The 23577-nt window shown below is 42.6% G+C and overlaps 1 protein-coding gene across 2 annotated transcripts in view; it reads left to right on the forward strand.

Moving 5' to 3' along the window:
* The window catches only part of Klhdc10 (kelch domain containing 10), a 53194-nt gene that overhangs the window by 26658 nt on the left and 2959 nt on the right, over window positions 1-23577 (forward strand). For both annotated transcript variants that reach the window (XM_051175840.1, XM_051175841.1), the window contains 6 exons: window positions 11656-11877; window positions 14794-14948; window positions 17851-17999; window positions 22010-22094; window positions 22804-22870; window positions 23390-23437. In XM_051175840.1, the coding sequence (XP_051031797.1) occupies window positions 11656-11877; window positions 14794-14948; window positions 17851-17999; window positions 22010-22094; window positions 22804-22870; window positions 23390-23437 (726 nt within the window). The remainder of the gene's footprint in view (window positions 1-11655; window positions 11878-14793; window positions 14949-17850; window positions 18000-22009; window positions 22095-22803; window positions 22871-23389; window positions 23438-23577) is intronic.

A 23577-nucleotide genomic window follows, 5' to 3' on the forward strand; every position in this document is an offset into this window, starting at 1 on the left:
CCTAGAAACTAGTCATCTCTCCCTACTGGAAAAATATGAAATGCATATGAATAGTCAATAATAAAGAAATGCTAGCAGAGGAGCACAAAATAGCTCAGCGGGTAAAAGTGCTTGCTGCCCAGCCAGGTGACCGGAGTTTGACCTCTGAAACCCAGCCGTCCAAACCAAGAAATTACTCTGACTTCCACACATGTTCTGTGACACAAGCATGTGCATGTACACACAGCATATGCAATTTATGAATAAATAACACATAAGTGTAATAAAATGTTAAAAATGCCAGTAAATATAAATGTCACTTAATTCACTACTGTGAAATAAATATAATAATATAATATTTTACTTATTAGATGGGAAGATTAAAATAAAACTACCCATGTTGGCAAGGGTATGAGCAAAGAAAGCTTGAATTGGCTGAGGTTTTATGCAGACCCTGAGTGAAGCATTGCTCAGATGAGGATTGAAAACTTTAGCTCACTTTTTTTTAAGCTATAGCAAATTATCAGACAAGCCTGCTTGATGTTGCAATTTAGACCTTATTAAATTACAAGTCATTTCATCTAACTTTAATTGAAGAGATTCAATTAAAAACCTAAGCTGGGTGTAGCTGCAGTACACCTTTAAGGCAGGCAGATCAGTGAGTTTCAAACCAGCTTGGTTTACATACCAAATTCCAAACCAGCCAGAGTTCAACAAAAAGTTAATACCTAAGGAAAAATTCTACAGCCTTGTATAGATGTTTCTATATCTAGTGTCTAACATATTTTTGGCAGCCAAAACATGAAAAACTAAACATGAAAGAGCTAAAACCAGGCCTAAATGAATCAAGATAAGACAATCAGTGATAGCGAGCCACCTTTCACCATCCCAAAAGTAATTAGGATATAGAGTTTCATGAGAAAAACAAACAAATAACAACAACAACAACAACAAGAACCATTTGTGTGAGGCTGGAGAGATGGCTCAGAGGACAAGAGCACTGTGCTCTTGTGTGGAAGACCCCACCAGTTGCCAGCACCGCATGGCGGCTCACAAGCATTCATACCAGTCCCAGAGAACCTCATGCTCTCCTTTGGCTTCTGCAAGCATCAGGTACGCAAGTGGTGCCCATATCTGCAGGTAAACACTCAAACATGTTAAAAAAAAAAACAAACTTTTAAAACCGTGTAAAATCCTATAAAAATATAAAATGACAGAAGAAATAGTACAATCAAGATTCCCCCTCCCCCAAAAAAACCTTGGTTATATCGGCATGGTAGGTTTTTTTTGGTTTTTGCATAGTGTCCATTTAAAAAAAAAATTAACCATGGAGAAAAATTCTGCACAGGTAAGTTTTATACTATTGGACATTTGTAAGTCCTAAATTCAAAATGACTGAGAAAATTGGTGATGGAGTAAGGTGGGAGCAGGCTTAGCATTAGGGGTATAAAGATCACCACAAGCCTCCTTTGAAGCAGTGGCCTTGTCTGCCTTCCCACCTTTGACCAGTTTGACTGTTTGATGCTGCTGGCCACCTGCATTTTCCCTTGGGGTAACAGCACTGTATGATCCTAGATGTTTCCTTCTTCTTTGTCCATTCTGTTCCCTTCCCCAGTTTCTTATTTCCATCCATTAAAGGTGGGAATTCAGTGTTCTGTCCTTTCTCCATGATCTCTGATTGTCCCATCAGCTTTCTTAGGTTTAACTCTCTGTTCATCATTCATTTCTTCATTTGGTATTTCTGGATTGCTTCCTATGTGACAGTTTCTGTACTTGCTAAATTGATGTTGAAAGTCTTAGAGAACCAGGTGAACAGACAATTACAGAGTAATGGAGATGAAATTATTTGTGATAAGTGTCCTGATAAGGTGGTATGGCATGGTATACACCAAAGAGCAAACGGAGAAGAGGCTGACAAAGTAGCGGCATTCGATTCATTCATTCATTTATTTATTTAGGTTGCTTAAATCTGAGCGGGTGTTTGCAAGGGAAGGGTAGAATTGCAGACCACAGGTGCCAGGTAGCTTGAATATGGTGTTTATGCAGACCCAGACATACATGGCACTTTCCAGGGTTTACAGCAAGTTTGGCATAGTGGCAGCTAGAAGCTGGAAAGGGCCAGATAGAAGGAGCACCACTGAAGAATTTTCAGGGTCAGACTTGGTTTTGTAGCTAGTAAAGAGATAATGATTACACTTACCAAGGCCAGGAAAGCTGCAGCCTGAAATGAAGGTGGCTGTAGTAGGAATGGGGGGTGGGTAGGTAATTCCAAATCTGTATATGCCAAAGTAGACGAGACTTGATCACTAGTCGACAAATAGGAGGGAAAAAGAAGCAGTGACTTCCAGGGGCTGAAGAGATGGCTCAGTGGTTAAGATGGCTCAGTGGCCGCTCTTGCAGAAGACACCCTCTCTTGGCCTCTTCAGGCACCAGGCACACACATGCATACGGAAGACAAAATGCTCATATACATAGAATACAAATAAATATTTTTTAAAAACAGCGTCCAGATTTTCTGTGTGACTTGCTCTGCTCTTCTCTGGGCATGGCAAGGATAATCACAAGGCAGGTTTTAGGAACACATTCCCATTAATCTGCAAACCGGTAGTTGATTATCCCTTAACTAAGAAGTATTTCCAGAAAAACCCCTATTCTTTCTTAATTGTTTTGTTTGTTTGAGACAGAGTCTCCTGTGTAGCATCAGCTATCTTGTAACGAGCTTTGTAGATCAGACTGACGTCAAACTCCTGACTCTGTCTTGGGGATCAAAAGCGTAGACCACCACCACCAGGCTAAACCTCTGATTCTTTAACACTAAATTTAACAGTTATTTCCTGGAAAACTTGGAAGGCCTGTCCCCTCTCTGTTCTGATGTCACCTTCGTGTATTACCTGTATCAGCACTGGTCACATGGAATTCTGCTCACTTGTGTGCCTTCCTGAGCTCAGGCTGTAAGCGCTTCAAGAATGGGCCAGTAGGACAGCTGCTCCGACTTGTGTCCATTCGGTAGCACAGTGCACGTGAGAGGGTATATCGAGTTAGGTCTAATTATAAAACTGTTGTCAGGGAAGAGCACAGGTGTAGATTTTAGTATGTCCTCAGCTGTTCTCAGTTGTAGTGGTAAGTTAATGGATTGCTGAGGACACAAAACACGCTTTTGCAGTGGTTCATTGGGTGTTTTCGTAAAAAACAACCTTATTTATACTTTAGAAATAGCCTTTTTTCAAGCCTTTCATTTTGGAAACCCCTTGTCTTGATTGAAAACAGTTTCATGGGTCTGTTTTCTGTAACTAGATCCTACATTTTCTCAAAAGAGATTTCTGCCAATTAACAGTGTGGTGTGGTAAAAGATAGTTTGGATATGTTAAAATGCTGAGTTTCCATCACGAAGCTGTAAACTGAAAGTACATACCTTCCTCAGTTCTCCAGTACCATTGAAAATGAAAAAAAAATTTGAATGATGATGTTATTGTTTTGTACTAAAAACAAAAGAAAAGGAAGTTTGGAGTCAGATTAATTATCTGCATCTGCATCCAGGCTCTGCCATTTGCCAACTGTAGGACCTTGGGCAAGTGCTTGCTTCATTATTTGCCTCAGTTTTCTCATTTGTAAAGTTAGAATGGTGATAATAGTATCTATTTACAGAGAGAAATATCGAGAGAGAATGTGTACAAAGTTTTTAATTACATTTAGGAACATTTAGTTAATGTTAGCTGCTAGTTTTTATTATTGTTATAATACCGGGAGTTTTGAGGAATTTCGGGGTAACCAAAAACAAGTGGGTGGTGGAGGATGGAGCCTAATGGTAGAGCACGTGGCTCTATGAATTCAGTTCTCTGCAAAGTACTGCAAAGCTAACTGGAAACGAGGCATGGCGTCCCATGCTTGTATCATAGAAGTGGAAGGGAGAGGTAGGAGGATCAGGAGTTCAGGTCAACATCAGCTCCATAGGAAGTTCTGGAACATCTTGGGCTACACGAGGCTGCCTTAAAAAATGGAATTACTCCATATGGGAAACCAACACTGAATATAATGTAGTTCAAAACCAGGTGTTCTTGATATGTGGTGATATCAGAGACTTTGTTTTTATTTATTTTAATTATTTATTTATTTATTTTTTGAGACAAAGTAGTTCTAGCAGGCCTGTAATTTACTATTTAGACCAGGCTAGCCTTGAACTCACAGAGCTCTGCCTGTCTCTGCCTCTTGAATGCTGGCATTAAAGATATGCACCCCCACGACTGGTCTCACGGTGTTGTGCTGTTGCTGTTTTTTAAAGACTCAGTCTCAATATGTATGTGGCTTGATGGCCTGGAACTCACGCTACAGACCAGTTAGCCTTGAATTCACAGACTCCGTTTCTGCCTCGTGGGTGCTGGAATTTAAGGCGTGTGCTACCATGCTTGCTTTGCCTTTTTCTTTTCCTCCACCTCCTCCTCCTTTTCCTCTTTCCGCTGCTGCTGCTGCTTATTTTCTTAACTAGTGTTTTTTTTTTTTTTAATTATTTTTATTTTATATTAAAGTCAAGGTTCTCACTAAGTAGCGCTGGCTTAACTGAAACTTGCCGGCATCAATTCACAAAGATTGCTGGAATAAAAGTGTGAACAGCTATGCCTGGTCTTGAGGAAACACTGGAATGTTAGGAAGCTCTCATCACAAGTGATGCCCTCGGAGTCGGTAGCGAATTGTTCACTCAGCAGGTCTCAAGCCTGATCCCGAGTTTCTAACATGCATCACTGCTGAAGATGATTGCAGTCAGTGTTCTCAGGGGAAATTATTTTGTAGGTAAATTCTGTTTGTGGGGAGATCAAAATAAAGAAGAGATCTGAAATTTTATGCTGTACACTCATTTTGGGAAAGTTAGTTGTAGGGATACTTCTGGTATGTGAGATGTGAATATAAGAAGTAGTGTGGAGATGTTCGTAAAACTTATCATGAAGCTAAGTAAAATTGCAGAGATTCTAATAGTATAGAGGGGTTGTGTAAAGATGTGTGTCTACATATGAATTATATTCTATAACTAACGTTAAACAAGTTGGAAGTAGTTCTAAAGGTCTCACAATTATTTTTTTTAATGTACAAGTCTTATTGAGGGGGCAAGGGAGATGGCTTAATGAATAAGTGCTTGCTGTACATGCCCTCACGATCCATGTAAATAAATGGCAGGGGCATGGCATAGCAGCCTGCTTATAACTCCGTCCCAGGAAGGCTGAGACACACGGGTCCTAGGTAGCTGTGTCAGAGCTAGATTGAGAGGCCTTTCCTTAGTCTACAAGATGAAGAGTGATGAACACTCTCACGTCAGCCTGGGGCCTCCATCCATACATGCCTATGGTCATACACATATGTACACATAAACAATTGCACATACCACATAAACATACACATACCACGCACATACACAAGCAAAGAGAAATCTTATTAAAATATGAAGTTTTAATAATATTGAAATGCCGAGGTGAAAAGTGAATGTGCTTATTCCAAGCTAAACAACTTGTATAAATCAGTTTTTAAAAAAGACATCTCAGATGGGTGGTGCTAGGCATGCCTTTAATTCTAGTGCTTGGGAGGCAGAAGCAGGCAGATCTCTGTGAATTTGAGGTCTACATATTGAGTTTCAGGACAGCCAGGGCTACAGAGAAACCCTGTCTTAAAACACAAAAACAAACAAACACGAGACATCTCATTAGAGGAATGTACAAAAGCCTGATGTAGAAGATTCTTCCCGCCAGCCTGGTCCCACAGCCTCATTAGCTGCAAATGAACAATCAGAGACTTATATTAATTATGAAACTGTTGGCCGTTGGCTTGGGCTTCTTATGGCTAACTCTGTCTTAATTATTAACCCATAACTACTAATGTATGTATTTCTACGTGGTCTTATTTTACTGGAAAACGCCTGACTTGAGTCTTCTCTTCCTGGGTTCCCATGACGACTCCGCCTCTGCCTACTCTTCCCAGAATTATCTCCCAGCCCCACCCATCTTCCTACCTGGCCAGTCAGGGTTTTACTCATTAGCCAATAAGGGATGCATACATACAGAAGAGCATCCCCATCATCTTCCCTTTCCCTGCTAAATAAAAGGAAAGGTTTTAGCTTTAACATAGTAAAATTATATTTAACAAAACAGTTATCAAGTAAAAACTATAGTTACAATATTTAGTCCATTAACATAGGCATTTACTGAAAGAAAAATTCCAAATGGCCAATTAACATAAAAAGGGCTCAACTTGCTTGGGCATGGTAGCACATGCCTTTAATCTCAGCATTCTGGGAGGTAGAGGCAGGAGGATCTCTCTGTGAATTCAAGGCCAGCCTGTTTACATAGAGTTCCAGGACAGCCAGAGCTAAATAGAGAGACCCTGTCTTCAAAAAAGAAAAGAGAAAGTACTCAATTTCAAAAGCAATGACAGAAATGTGCGCCATAGCATGAGATAGGCACGAGAAACTAAGATTCTCATGCTGCTGGTGACTGTGGGAACTGTTCTGTTTGAAAATGTATGGCCTTACCTAATAAAGATTTCCTTTAAGACTCAAATTCCATTTCTGGATTTTATAGCCAACAGCAATGTGGCCCCCTGTGTACTTGAAAACATGTATGGAAATGTTTATATCAACATTATGAGCCACAGATTGAAGCCATCTAAGTGTCTATTTACAGAACTAGCCTGAGTAAGTAAGTTGTGTTGTGTACTCACACAGAGAAATGCTGCTTAACAATGGAAATCAGCAGATCACGTGCACCATTTTCAACAGTATAGCATGAAGGAAGCTGCAGAACAATTGTCAATAAGAACCCAAAACGATATGTACTATATCATTCTGTTATAAACTTCAGATATTATCTGGGGATGCATACCTAGGTATGATAACATATAATAAAGCTATAAAGAGACTGCTAGTTTTATGCTTGACAGAAATGAATAGAGTTGGAGGAATGGCTTAGAGTCTAAAAACATTTGTTGCCTTTGCTGAGGACCTAGGTTTGATAACCAGTACCCACATGGCCATTCACAGCCATCCATAACCCCAGTTCCTTCTGACCCCTACAGGTGCCAGGTCTGCCCATGATACCTATGCACCCATACACAGAAAACAAATCTAAAAAGAAAATAGGAGTGAGTTGGAAGGTGTTGTGGTCAAGAAGGGGAAGGCTTCTGGGAGTTGGCAGTACTTACAGGTTCAAAGAAAAAAGTATGACTTATTTCCCACACCCTCCCCCATATAAAAATGTAACAAAGATTCATTTTGTTAAAATTGCTCACACTGTAGCCTAATATGTGTACTTTCTGTATGTAACATTTCAGTGCAGATTTTAAGAACACACTCTTTTCTGATAGGGAACCCCATCACCACTACCACCACCGCACACACACTTACAGGGTTTCTCCGTGTAACCCTGACTGTCTTGGAACTCACTCTGTAGATCAGACTGGCCTTGAACTCACAGAGATAGATCCACCTGCCTTTGTCCCCTGAGTGCTGGAATTAAAGGTGTGCACCACTACCTACCTGCCCTAGTGACAAAATTCTTAACATCTAGAGATTATTTTATTTGCAGACCATTAACAAGAAACCAAGAGGAAATATCATATTTAGTGGTGAAATCTGACCAGTGTCCTCACTGAATTAAACAAGACTAATCTATTCAGTATCATCTCCTATTCTATTAAATTTCAGCTAAAACTTGAGTAGGATAAACAAAAACTTATTTGCTGGGGGACTGGTGAGATGGCTCAGTGATTAAGAGCACTTAGTATAAAGTTGGGTTCCCAGCACCCATGTGGCAGCTCTGTACACGACTGTCTGTAAGGAGAGAGAGAAAGAGCAAGAGAGAGAGAGAGAGAGGGAGGGAGGGAGGGAGGTAGAGGACAGCTGTTAGGAGTTAGTTGCCTGCTGCCATGTACATTCCAGGAGTTGGGTGCTTGGGGCTGAGTACCTTTATTGCTTAGCTCACTGTGAAACCCTGCTCCCATGTTTCTAGTGAGAATTCTGGAGCCAGTAACCCAGACCTGGGGAGATTTGATTAGTCGAAAACTTGATGGAAGATTCAGACTTTAGACTAAAACCCAATCTCATTTTGTCAAGGTCAAGGAGCCTGTGCTATATGCCATATGATGAAAATTAATGGTTGGTTCCTGTGGCATTTCTCTGATAAATTACTGTGATTTATTAAAAGTGAATAGGTTTCTGATTCGTGAGTCAAATCTGTGGGAAGGGGTCAGTTACCCAGTGCAGCTGCAGAGGCTCTGTGACAGAGTGTTTAACATTTGTCAGGCACTGGTCAGATGCTCTTGACCCAGCCCTTTCATTTGAATAGATGGTGAGATGAACACAAGTTAGCTGTTACATTAGCCCAGCACCTTCTGAAGAAAATAAGAGGTAGGGGAGGGTGGGAGGGTGCAGGAACTGGGATTGACATGTAAAACAACCTTGTTTCAAATTTAAATTTTAAAAAAAGGGGAGAAAAAATAAAAAATAAGAGCTACAAACTTAAGTTTTGTAGTAGCCACATGGAAAACAAGGCATGATGATAATAATCCATATCATCTCAACATATCATTACCATAGGACTGGTAATTTTGCATTCTTTTAGGGATGCTAAATCTTTGAACACAAATCTTAGTTTGGCTCAGCTGTATTCCAAGTGTGGCCAGGGCTGAGCAGGGCCGAGCTAGACTGTAAGCCCCAGAGACAGTGTCACTGACCCGGCACCTGTCATGGTAACAGTTCACAGCTGTTGTCCTTTAATATCTGGACTTAGAGTCAATGAATGGACACATTTTATGTTGAATCCTCTTTTTATTTTGCCTCAGTATTTGATACACATGAGTTATGTTCATCACAAAGATAGTTTGGAGCATGTTCTCTGCTCCCTGTCCACTGAGAAGTCCTAGAATGTTCCCAAAATGTAAAAACCTAGAAGGTATCTCATGGCTCCTGGAAATGAAAAAAATAGCATCATTCTAAAGAGTCTTAGTTTCTGTCTATTGAGCATAGCAACTGTTTTAAGTTTGTCTTGCTAACTCCTAGATGTATTGATTACTTGCAAAAGTCATTCCCCAGCCCAACACCTGTTCCCCGAGATCACACTCTCCCCTTATCCCCTTCCTTCCTTTGTTGCTGGGGATTAAAGTCAGGGCCTCACACATTCTAAGCGCCTGCTCTGCCATTGAGCCCCATGCCCTGTATCTTGTAATAAACCACGTCAGAGTCCACAGAGCTCGACACTCTCCATCATCCCTGCCACTGTTTACTTTGGCTTAAAGTTAAACTCAGGGAAACTTGAGGAGGAATTGTGTTTTTTTCCAGCAGTGTCAGGTGCTGTGGGTGGTGCGGGATAAGTACATGCTGTTAGCCTTTGGGAAACCTCTACTCTATTAAAACAATGGATGAAATGAGTAGAGGAGAATCAGTTACTAGGTAGTTCATCCTCAACATTGTTCAGTGTTCCTGTGAGCCTTAGACTCGGTTATAGAAAAGGGGATGCACATATACTTTTTCCCCCTCAAACAGCTCACCGTCACCTGGAAAGATACACATACGCCAGAGAATGTTTAAAAACAACAAATGTGTTGGGGACAGTATCACTGTCCCCAGCACAGAGGAGGAAACTGAGATCCAGTGAAGGCCCTGGCTTGTACGAGGTACCGGTGGAAAGAACCTGGATTCAGCCTAGATGTCATGGGAGCCCTTGCTCAGTCTCTTGCGCATAAGCTCTCCTGTGTTTCCAGTGTGCCCGAAGGAAACTCAGTTCTTAATTAAATCACAGCTCGTTTGTAAGTTTGCCAGCTGATCGGTGTCACACTCATATTTAGGAAGTGACGCTGCTCCCATCTGATAACTGTTTATTTAGGTCTACCCTAACATTAAGCAGGAGGCTACTGAGCCAGAGGAGCCCTAGAAGGGCTGCATAGAGTAAGCTTGGAAATATTTCTACCACTGGAGACTTGAAGGCCAGGTAGGCTAGGCCTGCTGTGCAGTGAGGATGACTCAGCCCTAGTGAACGAGTACAGGGAGTATACTGTTTCGCCTCAGAGGCTCTGAGATGCCTGACCCAGTGATTTGCACACAGGACTGACATGGAGCAGAGTAACTACAAGATTCATTGTTGCTTTGTTTTTCAGTTGCTCTAGTTCTCTGCCTATTTTTTTGTTGTTCTAAAGTGTACCCTAGAAAGTGAGCTTTTTGCTTAAAAAGACATGAAAGGCCTTATTAGGTTGGTAATAGATACTTATGAGTAAAGCATATTTATTGGGTGTCTAGCAGTGTCCTAAGTATTAATGAACTTTATACTGGTATCTATAGTACATGAAAATAGAGATGTTTTTAGGGTTATAGCAAATATAATATCCTCTTAGTCCATATTGTATTTTATCTTGTTTGGTTCTATAACTATTTGAGGTTTTATACAGACTGGTATAAGAAGTTATAAGGATAATAGAAATATAAAGTTGTGGGCTTTTTTTTTCACCCTTTAAAATGATCTCAAAATAATTTTAAATGAACTAATTATGTATACATAATTTCATCATTTATTGTGTACTGGGGATTAAGCCAAGGGCCTTGAATATCCTAGGGAAGTACTCTACCCGCTTGAGCTGTATCACCAGTTTTTTTGCTTTTGTTTGTTTGTTTGTTTGTTTGTTTTTTTGCTTTGTTTTTTAAATCTTAAGACAGACTATCCCTAAATTGCCTAGGCTGGTCTTGAACTTATGCTCTGAGCCCAGGCAGGTATTAAAATTATGTTTCTCCTGACTCAGCCTCCCCAGTAGCTTAGATTACAGGCTTGTACCACAAACCCTGGCTAGTTAATGTAATTGAAACTATAGGAAGGTCCTGTGGCTGTAGCTTAGTGGTGGGATGCTTGCTAACCATGCACAAGACAGGTCTATCATAAAGAAAACCAATCACAGTCTTTAAATTCTGGAACTTGCCTCCTTCCTATTTGCCAAGCTTTGCTTTTGTCTGTGGTCCTGGGGTCCTAGCCAGGATCTTTACTAATACCTTGGAGTCTCAGAGGTCAGGTCTTACTTCCATTTTTAAATTTTTTGGCCATTTTGAGTTAAACATTTTTTTTTTCAAAAATAGCTTTTCTTAATAATAACTTTAAACAGAATATAAGATGTTCTTTGGGATAAATGCAGGGTTTTCTTTGAAAAGTTTTGGAATAGGATCCAGAGAGTTAATTTTGCTCTGACCCCATGATGGCTTTCTTTTTAAATGTATGCTTACATGTGTGTGTTAATTTAGACATGACTCATTCATGTTTGTGGTTGCTTTCTCCAGTAGTCACAGTTATCCAGCTTGCCTATGCTTTCCCTATACAGTTAGTCTGACCTCTGACCTCTCAGCCTCTGAGGTACTAGGCCTCTCCTTTTCCTTTTCTTGAATCCCACATCGTCACCATTTCCTTGAGTTTACCATGCTGTGTCACCTCTCCTGGGAAAACTCTCTCTTAGTCTTTGAAATTTAGAAGTCATGAAATAAAAATGGAGAGTAGCTTCTTAAAATCTAAGACAGTCTGTGCGACTATATAAATAATCTAAGTAAATGACTATGTTGTGTTAGGAATCCCTTCCTGCCTCCCCTTTAAAGTTTAAATGGTTGTTACTAGTTTGCTTATGCTCTTCATCTGTGGGGTACTTTTGGAAAACTGTCCTCTTCTTCCTTAGGCCACAGACCTCCCCCAGCCCGCAGTGGACATCGTTGTGTGGCTGATAATACCAATCTCTATGTGTTCGGAGGGTATAACCCAGACTATGATGAATCAGGAGGCCCAGATAATGAAGACTACCCTCTCTTCAGGGAGCTTTGGAGGTATCATTTTGCAACAGGCGTGTGGCACCAGATGGGCACAGATGGCTACATGCCCCGGGAATTGGCATCCATGTCACGTAAGTGCCAGCAGTTCTGAAGTTTTGACCTTGTGAACCAACTGAAATGTCAGGTTCAGTGTCACTTGCTCCTTATTATAATTTATACTATTGTAATATGATTAAGTGTTGTCACTGACTAGGCTTTTCACTTCGATGATAATATAGTGTGGTGTCTTTGAATCTAACTATATCATATTGGACTGCCAGATGAGTTTTAACTTTATTTGCCTATAAAGTAAGATTAACAATGTCTCAGAGGGTTCAGTATAATGTAAAGTATTACATATGTTAGGAAAAATGTAGTCAAAATGAAAAAATGGAGTTGCAACTATGGCAATTAATAGCTATTAAGTGAAGGGCTTCACCTCCTTAAGCATCACTATGTTAAGTTTCTACAGTGATTGCCATTGTACAAATGGGCCTGAGGTTTCATAGAGTCCTGAGAATAATGGCTAAGATTGCATGCTCTGAAGCTAGACAGTCTATGATTGAGTCCCAGCTCTCTTTAGGAAATCATCAGCAAGCTATTTAAACTGTTCTTACTAGGCATGGTGGTACATGCCTATAGTCCTAGCATTTGGGAGGCTGAGATAGAAGAATTGCAGTGAGTTCAAGGCTAGCCTGAGCTATATAGCAAGACCTTATCTTCTGAAAACAAATAGACAGAGGAATTAAAGCACAAACATCTGCCATTTCTGTTTCTGTTTATCATCTCTAAAAATGTAAGTTGGGCTTATTGCTTAGTGGTAGAGTGTACCAAGCTTTGGATACAAACTTAGCACAGAGAGGAGACAGAGGAGAGAGAGGAAAGTAATAATAAAGAGAGAAGAAAATAACATGTTCAGTGCCTACTTCATAGGGTTGTTGGGAAAATTAAATTAGGGAGGTTAACTAGTTTTCCTGAAGTCACACTAGATTTAAATCCAACTCTTGACCTCACTACAGTGCAGACTGTTAACTACTATAATTCATGTTAACCACTACAGTGCAGACTGTCAGCCACTACAGTGCAGCTGTCAGCCACTACAGTACAGACTGTCAGCCACGACAGTGCAGACTGTCAGCCACTACAGTGCAGACTGTCAGCCACTACAGTGCAGCTGTCAGCCACTACAGTACAGACTGTCAGCCACTACAATGCAGACTGTCAGCCACTACAGTGCAGACTGTCAGCCACTACAGTGCAGACTGTCAGCCACTACAGTGCAGGCTGTCAGCCACGACAGTGCAGACTGTCAGCCACTACAGTGCAGACTGTCAGCCACGACAGTGCAGACTGTCAGCCACTACAGTGCAGACTGTCAGCCACTACAGTGCAGACTGTCAACCACTACAGTACAGACTGTCAGCCACTACAGTGCAGACTGTCAGCCACGACAGTGCAGGCTGTCAGCCACGACAGTGCAGACTGTCAGCCACTACAGTGCAGACTGTCAGCCACGACAGTGCAGACTGTCAGCCACTACAGTGCAGACTGTCAGCCACTACAGTGCAGACTGTCAACCACTACAGTACAGACTGTCAGCCACTACAGTGCAGACTGTCAGCCACTACAGTACAGACTGTCAACCACTACAATGCAGACTGTTAACCACAACAATGCAGACTGTTAACCACTACAGTACAGACTGTCAGCCACTACAGTGCAGGCTGTCAGCCACTACAGTGCAGGCTGTCAGCCACTACAGTGCAGGCTGTCAACCACTACAGTGCAGACTGTCAACCACGACAATGCAGACTGTCAACCACTACAGTGCAGACTGTCAGCCACTACAATGCAGACTGTCAACCACTACAGTGCAGACTGTCAACCACTACAGTGCAGACTGTCAACCACAACAATGCAGACTGTCAACCATGATAGTGCAGGCTGTCAGCCACTACAGTGCAGACTGTCAACCACGATAGTGCAGGCTGTCAGCCACTACAGTGCAGGCTGTCAGCCACGACAGTGCAGGCTGTCAACCACTACAGTGCAGACTGTCAGCCACTACAGTGCAGACTGTCAACCACAACAATGCAGACTGTCAGCCACTACAGTGCAGACTGTCAACCACTACAGTGCAGGCTGTCAGCCACGACAGTGCAGGCTGTCAACCACGATAGTGCAGACTGTCAACCACGATAGTGCAGTCTGTCAACCACTACAGTGCAGCTGTCAACCACGACAGTGCAGGCTGTCAACCACTACAGTGCAGACTGTCAGCCACTACAGTGCAGACTGTCAACCACGATAGTGCAGGCTGTCAACCACGATAGTGCAGACTGTCAGCCACGACAGTGCAGGCTGTCAACCACTACAGTGCAGGCTGTCAACCACTATGGTGTGTGAATTAATGAATTGTGGGGAAGTTGGGAAGCTACTGAAATGAAAGGGGCAGAGGAAGGAGGGAAGAAAGAAAAAGGGAGTATTGTGTAAATTGTGGCAAACAGAAAAGATAAAGATAGAATACCAAATTTGTCTGCAGGATATCTTTTCATCTGGTGGATGAAAACTGACAGAAACCATAGTTTAAAATATAAAGATCATTTCTCTGACAGAATGATCCTTTGATTATCCCATCTGAGTCCTACAGGTTCTTTTCCAAGGCAAAGATGATAGATCGTTTTCCTTTGGTTTGCTGTGTATTTGAGCTATCTTGAACAGCAATGATATCCTGTAGTTCATAGACTTGACATTGCTATGCACAGTTTTAGTTTATGAATTCTATAAGTGACTTTTGACGGTATATCATATATCTAACAGTGAATCATATGAGATAATCCATACAGTATGAATTAAGCCATTTTCTGAAGAATCTATAGTTTGATATTAGTGGTCTTAATAAGATCATTAAAATAGACATGTTTGAGCTGTTCAGTGGGTCTGGGTGCGTGGGCAGCGCACTGCAGGGAGCAATTGCATTGAGTGGGATGTGTGTTTCTTCTCCCCAGTTGTCCTGCATGGAAACAACCTGTTAGTGTTTGGAGGCACAGGCATCCCATTTGGTGAGAGCAACGGCAATGACGTCCATGTTTGTAATGTGAAGTACAAGAGATGGGCTTTACTCAGCTGTCGGGGGAAGAGACCCAGTCGTATATATGGACAGGTACTAATCTGGCTAATGAATGGTGAATGTACTTATTTCATATTTTTCTAGTCTAGTAGCAGTGTCAGAATGCAGCACTACCACTGTTTTAATGGAGATTTAAAGTAAATTCATAAATCTTACATTCCCCGAGAGGAGAGAGGGAGGAGGGAGAAGGGGGAGAGAGGGGGGGAGTGTTTTGTGTTTTGTGTTGAGGCTAGGGGACAGCCTCAGGTATTGTTCCTTAAGAGCTGTGTCCACCTTTTGTCTCTCCTTTCTTTTGAGGCAGTCTCTGGATCTGGGGTTAGCTGTTGAGGCTGGTCTGCCTGCCTGCCTGCCTGCCTGCCAGTGAGCTCCAGGGGTCTGCCTGACCTTGCTTTTACTAGTGGACATCACCACTCCTGTTTTGTTTTGTTTTGTTTTGTTTGTTGTTTTACATGGGCATAGGAATTGAACTAAGGTCCTTGTGCTTGCACATCAGCATTTTACCCACCAAGCCATCTTCTCAGTACCATTATTGCTAGGTCTATGTAGAAGTTTCTTTTACTGCACCAACCCTAGTGCAGACTGAGCTTTAGCATGCTCTGAGTCTACTCTGATGATGGGGTTCTATGAAGAACTTCATTTGCTAAGAAGTGCAGCTCACTGAGAGACTTAACACAGAGCTGAATTAAAGCATGTAGAGACTATTCGTAGGTGAGTTTAACCTTTGGTGTCAGGTTTTTGTTTGTTTGTTTGTTGTTTGTTTTAGTTTGGTTTTCTGAAACAGGGTTTCTCTGTGTTGCCCTGACTGTCCTGGAACTCACTTTGTAGACCAGGCTGGTTTTGAACTCAGAGTTCGCTTGCCTCTGCCTCCCAAGTGCTGGGACAAAAGGTATGTCTTTGGTTTGTAAAGTTATGTCCAGAAAGACTTTAGAGGCTGGTGGCAGGACTTGGAATAACCACTGTTGGCATGGGGCTCAGCTGTCTTGTACACAGGAGTGATTAAACACTTTTGCACTTTGTCTCTGAAAGGGGCTCTTTCTGGACCACTCTGTCTTACCACAGGGGCTGCTCAAGGTCTAAGAAGTTACTGCTGTGGGTGGCAGTGACTGAAGAGAAGTCTGATGGAAATGTCAGTTCTGAGCTCCATACTTCGAGGACAGTGCTAGACTCTTCTTCTGTTGCTGCTTCTTGAGCACGTTTTTTTCAGACTGCTTAGGAAGAGAGGTAGCTTTCAGGAGAAATGTTCATATGCACTGCCCTTACATGCTTAACTCTAAGATAATCATTGTAGTTGCAAGGTTTTCTCTGACTCGTCCGGTCCCCCTAGACTGGTTTCTCTCCGGTCCTCTGGTCCTCGCTGCCGCTTATAAGAGAATCACTCTGAGGCTTAATATTAATTACAATTGCTCGGCCAATGGCTCAGACATATTACTAACCAGCTCTTACAATTAAATTAACCCACTTTTATTAATCTATACTTTACCATGAGGCTCGTGGCTTATTATCTCACATCTTGCTTCCCCAGTAGCTACATGGAGTCTTCGCCTTCTTTCTCTCCATAACTCTTATTTTGATTTCCCACCTAGATATATTCTGCCTGACCATAGGACAAAACAGCTTTATTCATCAGCCAATAAAAGCAACACATATTTTTAGCATATAGAAGGATATCCCACATCAAATCACCTAAGATACCTTTCTAGGTAGAACTAGCAAAGCTTTACTGTATAAAGGCAAAGGTAAAACAGCCCTTGGGTTCTAGAAAAAGATTTAGTCATTCATTCATGGACAAGGTTTCACATGTTGCACAGGCTGGCCTCAGCCTCATGAATAATTGGGACTATAGGCAAATGTCAGATCACCTGGCTTTAGGGTCTGATTTATTTTTAACCTTTCAAAATTTTTATTTATTGTTATTAGCGAGCATGTGTGTGTCTGTGTGTGTGTGTGTGTGTACACGCCACAGCTCAAGGGTATAGATCAGAGAAGAACTTTTGGGGTTGATGTCTCCCTTCGCTATGGATTCTGGGGATGAACTCAGGGTTGGGCTTACCAGCCCTTTTACTTTTAGTTTTTGAGCTTTTGGTAGGGTTTTTTGGTTTGGGGGTTTTTGGTTTGTTTTTAAGGTCTCACTTTGTAGCTCAGGTTGACCTGGCCCTCACTACAGAGCCTCCAATCTAGCCTCAGACTTCTTTCTTGCCTTAGCCTCTTGAGTATTAGGATTATAAGTAAGCACCATCATACCTGAGTCAAAGTCTGATACTTTATTTTTAGATGTAGTTTGTGTGTATGTGTGTTTTGCCTGCATATGTGTACCATGTCTATGTTTAGTACCGGGTGTTGAATCTCCTGGAACTATAGAATTATGGGATGGTTGTGAACCACCATGTAGGTACTGGGAATTGAACTCAAGTGCTCTTAACTGCTGAGCCATCACTCCAGCTTTGCTATTTTATTTTTATTTATGTGGTATGTGTGCACAGGTGCCTGGGGAGCTGAAGTTACAGGTGGTTGTGAGCTGCCTAACATGGATGCAGGGACTGACTCCACTTCCCTGGGAGAGCAGAAAGCACTCTAACTGCTGAGCCATGTCTCTTACCCCAGGATTCTCATATTTTAAAGGGTTAAAAAGGAAAAGAAACCAGGCAGCGGTGGCTCATGCCTCTAATCTCAGCACTCAGGAGGCAGAGGCCACCTGGTCCACAAAGTGAGTTCTAGGACAGCCAGGGCTACACAGAAAAAAAAAAAAAACAAAAAAACAAAACAAAAACCAGAAACCAGAAACCAGAACAAAAAAAGACAAACAAACAGAAACCAGAACCAGAACAACAACAAAAAGATGATGTTGATAAGACATGATTTGGGGGCTTGGCCAAGTGTCCATTTTCTAATAGTGTTAAAGAGTAAGGAGTCATCCTTATTCACCTTCTTCCTACAGGCCATGGCTCTCATCAATGGTTCCCTGTATGTCTTTGGGGGAACAACGGGCTACATCTACAGCACAGACCTGCACAGGTTAGATCTCAACACCATGGTGTGGACACAACTCAAGCCAAACAACCTGTCCTGTGACCTGCCGGAGGAGAGGTAAGGGAAGCACTGACTGGGGCTGAGGGCTCTGAGCCCCTCCAGAACTCCCCTGATAGAGCAGCTATCTGGCACATAGCTCCAGATCATGGTAAAGAAAGAACTATTGACGAGAATGTTTTCCTCTAAGTGCAGAACCTTTAAATATTATTTCTCTTGTACGTGTTAGTCTTCCAGTAGTAAGCTGTTAGTAATGTTTTGAAAGGAATCAATGGTAGCAGTTGCCAATGAAAGTTATAATGAGGGTCAGTGAATATTGGCTGGAGGAAGGAAAGGTGGGTGGGAAGATGGATGACGGATGGAGGGTGGGTGGGAGGGTCATTCACCCCACTGTCTCTGAAACATCCCAGCATCGCATGGCCCTCCTGTTGCTTTCTACCAGTGGCCTTAGACCTTTCGCTTTTTTTCCATGGGAATAGTTACCTCTTAGAATTAAACTCAATAACAAAGTTAGCATTATTTTTCTGAGTTTAATAACAAAGTAAATGTTTTTTTAATTCTCTCTGCTCAGACTAATTGGGTGTCTTTTGTTGCTGTTAAACAAAATATCTACATTTGTGGTACTCAAGTGTCCTTACAGTAGGCTGTTGTTAGGCTGGCTATTGCAGGGTTAGTGGGAGGGGCTGGGAGGTGGTTGTTAATGCAATTTAGATATAATCTATGTTGAGAGCACCAGGACCTTTCAGGGAAATACAAAGAAAAACAAAGCATTTTCACATAGTTGCCTTCTTTTAGTTATTTTATGGACATATATATGATTGCCACTGGAAGGCTGTGTAGCACGAATAATAAAAACCCAAAGACAGATATTGGGGTTCAAGTGGAAGAACAGAAAAGCAAAGCAGCCAAGCCTCTACCAAGGCTCAGACCAAAAGGGGGGCTCCTGCCCTCAGCGAGACTGCAGATTGAATAGAACTGTACTCCTGTCCCCCCGCAGACTGAATAGAGCTGTACTCCTGTCCCCCCACCCCACCCCACCCCACCCCCGCAGACTGAATAGAGCTGTACTCCTGTCCCCCCCCACCCCCGCAGACTGAATAGAGCTGTACTCCTGTCCCCCCCCACCCCCCCACCCCCGCAGACTGAATAGAGCTGTACTCCTGTCCCCCCCCACCCCCGCAGACTGAATAGAGCTGTACTCCTGTCCCCAACCCCCCAACCCCCGCAGACTGAATAGAACTGTACTCCTATCCCCCCCCACCCCCCACCCCCGCAGACTGAATAGAACTGTACTCCTGTCCCCCCCCCACCCCCGCAGACTGAATAGAGCTGTACTCCTGTCCCCCCCCCACCCCCGCAGACTGAATAGAGCTGTACTCCTGTCCCCCCCCACCCCCCCACCCCCGCAGACTGAATAGAGCTGTACTCCTGTCCCCCCCCACCCCCCACCCCCGCAGACTGAATAGAACTGTACTCCTGTCCCCCCCGCAGACTGAATAGAGCTGTACTCCTGTCCCCCCACCCCCCACCCCCGCAGACTGAATAGAACTGTACTCCTGTCCCCCCCCACCCCCCACCCCCGCAGACTGAATAGAGCTGTACTCCTGTCCCCCCCCACCCCACCCCCGCAGACTGAATAGAGCTGTACTCCTGTCCCCCCGCAGACTGAATAGAGCTGTACTCCTGTCCCCCCCCCCATGTTCCTCTCAAGTGCTGGGAGTAGAGGTGTGACCACCACTGCCTGGATCCATGGTTGACTAATGTGGCTAGCTTTGTACTCTGATCTTCAGACAAGCTTTATTTTTAGATCATAAACAAAATGTCACCACAAGGCTGCGGTAGGAGGATTAAGAATTCCAGTTCTGAGAGGCTGAAAGAATGGCTCAATGGTTAATATGGCTGCTCTTCCAAAGGTCTTATGTTCAATTCCCAGCACCCATATGGCAGCTCACAACTGTCTAGAACTGTAGTCCTTTGGGATTCAATTCTCTCTTCTGGTGTACAGAGTACATGCAGACAAAACACCCATATACGTAAAATACATTAAATAAATAGATTTTTTTTTAAAGAATTCCAATTCCAAGGCAGCCTATATTATTCAGGGTTCTCTAGAGAAACAGAAGTTATAGAATAATCAAGGGGAGTAAATAGAATAGCTTACAGGCTATGGTCCAGCTCATCCAACAATGACTATCTGCCAGTGCCAGGGCCCAGAATCCAGTAGTTGTTCAGTCCACAAGGCTGGATGTCTCTACTGGTCTTGAGTATGTGCTGGGTTCCTGAAGACGTAGGCTCTAATGGCAGTGAAGGGAAGGACTTCCCAGTAAGGGCAAGCAGGCAGAGAGAGCAGGCTTCCTTCTCCCAGGTCCTTTATACAGGCTGCCAGCAGAAGGGGCGGCCAGATTGAAGGTGGATCCTCCCACCTCATAGATCCAGATTAGAGGTGGGTCTTCCCGCTTCAAATGATTTAATTAAGAAGAAATCCAGGGCTGGGGAGATGGTTCAGCAATTGAGAGCACTGGCTGCTTTTCCAGAGGACTCGGGTTCAGTTCCCAGCACCTACAAGATAATGCACAACTGTCTGTAACTCCAGTTCCAGGGGTCTCATACCTTCACACCAATGTACATAAAATAAAGTTTAGATAAATTATTAAAAGAGAAAAGAATCCCTAACTGGGAGGTGTTAGGGTGCACGCTTTTAATCCCAGAAATTAGGAGGCAGAGGCAGGTCTACAAGGCCAGCCTGGTCTACAAAGTGAGTTCTAGAACAGCCAGGGCTTTTATACAGAGAAACTCTATCTCAAATAACCAAAAGGGGCGGGGGAGAGAGAGAGAGAAGAGAGCATTACCTAGCCATGTGGGTTTTAGTTAATTCCAGATATTGTCAAGTTGGCCAACAAGAATAGCCATATTGGGGGGGGGGGGGGTTTCACTTGCAGCTCAGTTGCCAAGATGAAAGTTCTAGCAGATGTTTCATTCAGCATATTGTACATGCAATTTTCTGCCAAATAAGTATTTTAACTTAAAAACTCATTGTTTGGGGTTCTAATTGAATATAGGCAGATCATTTATTAGATGATAGTTTCTCCATTTACAGAGTCATTACAGGAATATTTTAGATAATCTACAGGAAGATTTTAGATAATCTAGAAAATACAAATCCGAAATTGAAGAAAAGAAAGATAAACTAAACTTAGAGGTAGCTAGGTGGCCATCTGCGGTGGGAACACCTTTGCATTCTCAGGAGTTTGTTTGTTGAAAGTTTTGTGCCCCAGCCAGCAGGGCAGCAACAAGGGCCTGAACCTCAAAGTACCTGGGATGGGGGACAGCAGGCACGAGAAAACTGACAGCAAGACAGGCTTTCTGATCAAGCTGCGAAATTGTATTTTTCTCAAGCATGTTATATAGTGGTTAGAGCGGAAAGCTAGGTAAGGCGGGGATTCAGAAGCGGGAGGTGGTAGCGTGGTAACCAGACTGCAGGATGTTCTTAGTCACAGATCACTGAAGGTGAGCAGGATATCGGCTAAGAGGAAATGCAGATAGAGATAAGCAGGTTGTTACAGCAGGGGAAGAGGTCACAGGAGTTGCTAAATACCCATACCTCATAAGGAGGGGTTCCAAGTAACCTAACTGCATTCCTGTGAGCCCTAAATTCTACTTATCAGGAAGTTGGGGAGGAGGAGGTTGATTGGGACTGAAGGTAGCAATCTTCTAACTCAATAGGCTATTCTAAAAAATGCTGGCAATCTCTAAGGCTTATACCACGATCGCTCCTGGCAGTTTTGAACCTGTCTACAGCTGATTTAACATGGAGTCCATTTCCTTTCCAGTTAATGGTGTGAAAAGAACTTTGAGATGGATTTGCTGTCCTTTATTTCTTATTGATTGTATACTAATGCATTTTATGCATATTCTATACTTCATTTAACTAAGTTCACTACTAGTTAACACTTGGGTGATTTCTAATAGTTTATCATCATAAATAATGGTAATATTTAGTTAATAGAAACCTCACAGCTAACCCTTAAGGAGGGTCATCTTCACCCAGTTATATTTTTCGGTATTTTCAGATACAGACATGAAATTGCTCATGATGGGCAGAGGATTTACATCTTGGGAGGAGGGACTTCCTGGACAGCCTATTCCTTAAACAAGGTACTTTTTTTTTTTCCTTAAAGAAGTAAAAGGTAATGGGAGACAATGGACACAGGCATATGTCTTAGTAGTCAAGATGATTCTGTTAGGTATTTGCATTCTTGAGCAGTCCCTTGTTTGGTGATGAGTGTTCTCTATGACAGAAGGTTGAACTCAGTGCCCCTGACACGTTTGTAGTTGATAGTCACATTCATCACGGGCTGAAAGCCTTTAGGAACGTGGCAGATGAGGACAATGTGTATAATTAGAGTTGGAGCCAGGCTTTGCAGAGTGTCACATCCTCTTTGGTGCAGAGGCTCCAAAAGGGATGGCATGGGTAGGGCTGTACACCACTAGCTCCAGGGAGCTTTACTTATGCACCCCATGGCATTTCAGAAGGGTCACAGTTAGAAATGCCAGAGGAGATGTAGGTCAGGTGACAGCTCCTGGCCTGCCTTGTCCTTTCCTTTTTTCCATCACAAGACTGCTGCGTGCTCACTGTGGAGATGTGAAAGGAGCAGAGCAGCATACGGAACACGGAGAGGCATGAACGCTTCTCTCCTCATTCTAGCTTTTTCTTTGCACGGTTTTCCAAGACTGCTCCAATGTCTGTTTTAAAAATCTGCTTTCACAAAAAAAAAAAAAAAAAAAAAAAAAAAAAAAATGCTTTCACGGTAACTACGATTACAGTTAACTTATTTGTACATATGTGCTTTTTTTTCCTTTCAAGATTCACGCATACAACCTTGAAACAAATGCATGGGAGGAGATTGCAACAAAACCTCATGAAAAAATAGGTAAATTAAAAAGTATTGATTCATGTCTTTAGCAAATGTATTTTATACCTGTTTTTTGGGGGATAATGATAATTTTCTTAAGTGATATGATACATAAAATATTTATCAAAATGGCATTAGAAGTCACTTTATTCCCCTTAGCGACTGAGCAGAGAGATTTTAACAGGGGTCACTGAGTTATGTGGTATGAGTGGAGAAACACTGAGGAATAAGAAGGGGGCGTAGGGGCTGGAGAAACGCCCAGGGGTTAGGAGTTCACTTCCCAACTCCAGCTGAGTCTCTGGGTTTCTCTGTGGGTGTCTTGGAGGCGCGCGCACATACACACACACACACACACACACACACACACACACACACACACACACACACACAAAGAAAAAAAGAAGAGATAATCAGAACTTAAAAGCTGTCGTCCTGGGCCACTGTCACCCCACCCTTCTCTTCCTTCATCAGGAGGGATTGGAAGGACTAGCTGTTGTTCTCTTGGATAATGGAACCCTGTATTTATGTGTTTGACAGGTTTTCCTGCAGCCCGAAGATGTCACAGTTGTGTTCAAATAAAAAATGGTATGGAGTCTAAATAAACTTTGTCTGCATTCTCACCTGCTGGGATTGACTGTTTCCCGGCCAGCTCCTCTAAAGGGGTGCATGGGTTTGCACTACACCATTGCTTGTAATTTAAACTTAAAGGGAACTCTAGACAGAGT

This window comes from Phodopus roborovskii, unplaced genomic scaffold, assembly GCF_943737965.1.
Source record: "Phodopus roborovskii unplaced genomic scaffold, PHOROB, whole genome shotgun sequence".
In the NCBI taxonomy this organism is placed as follows: Eukaryota; Metazoa; Chordata; class Mammalia; order Rodentia; family Cricetidae; genus Phodopus; species Phodopus roborovskii.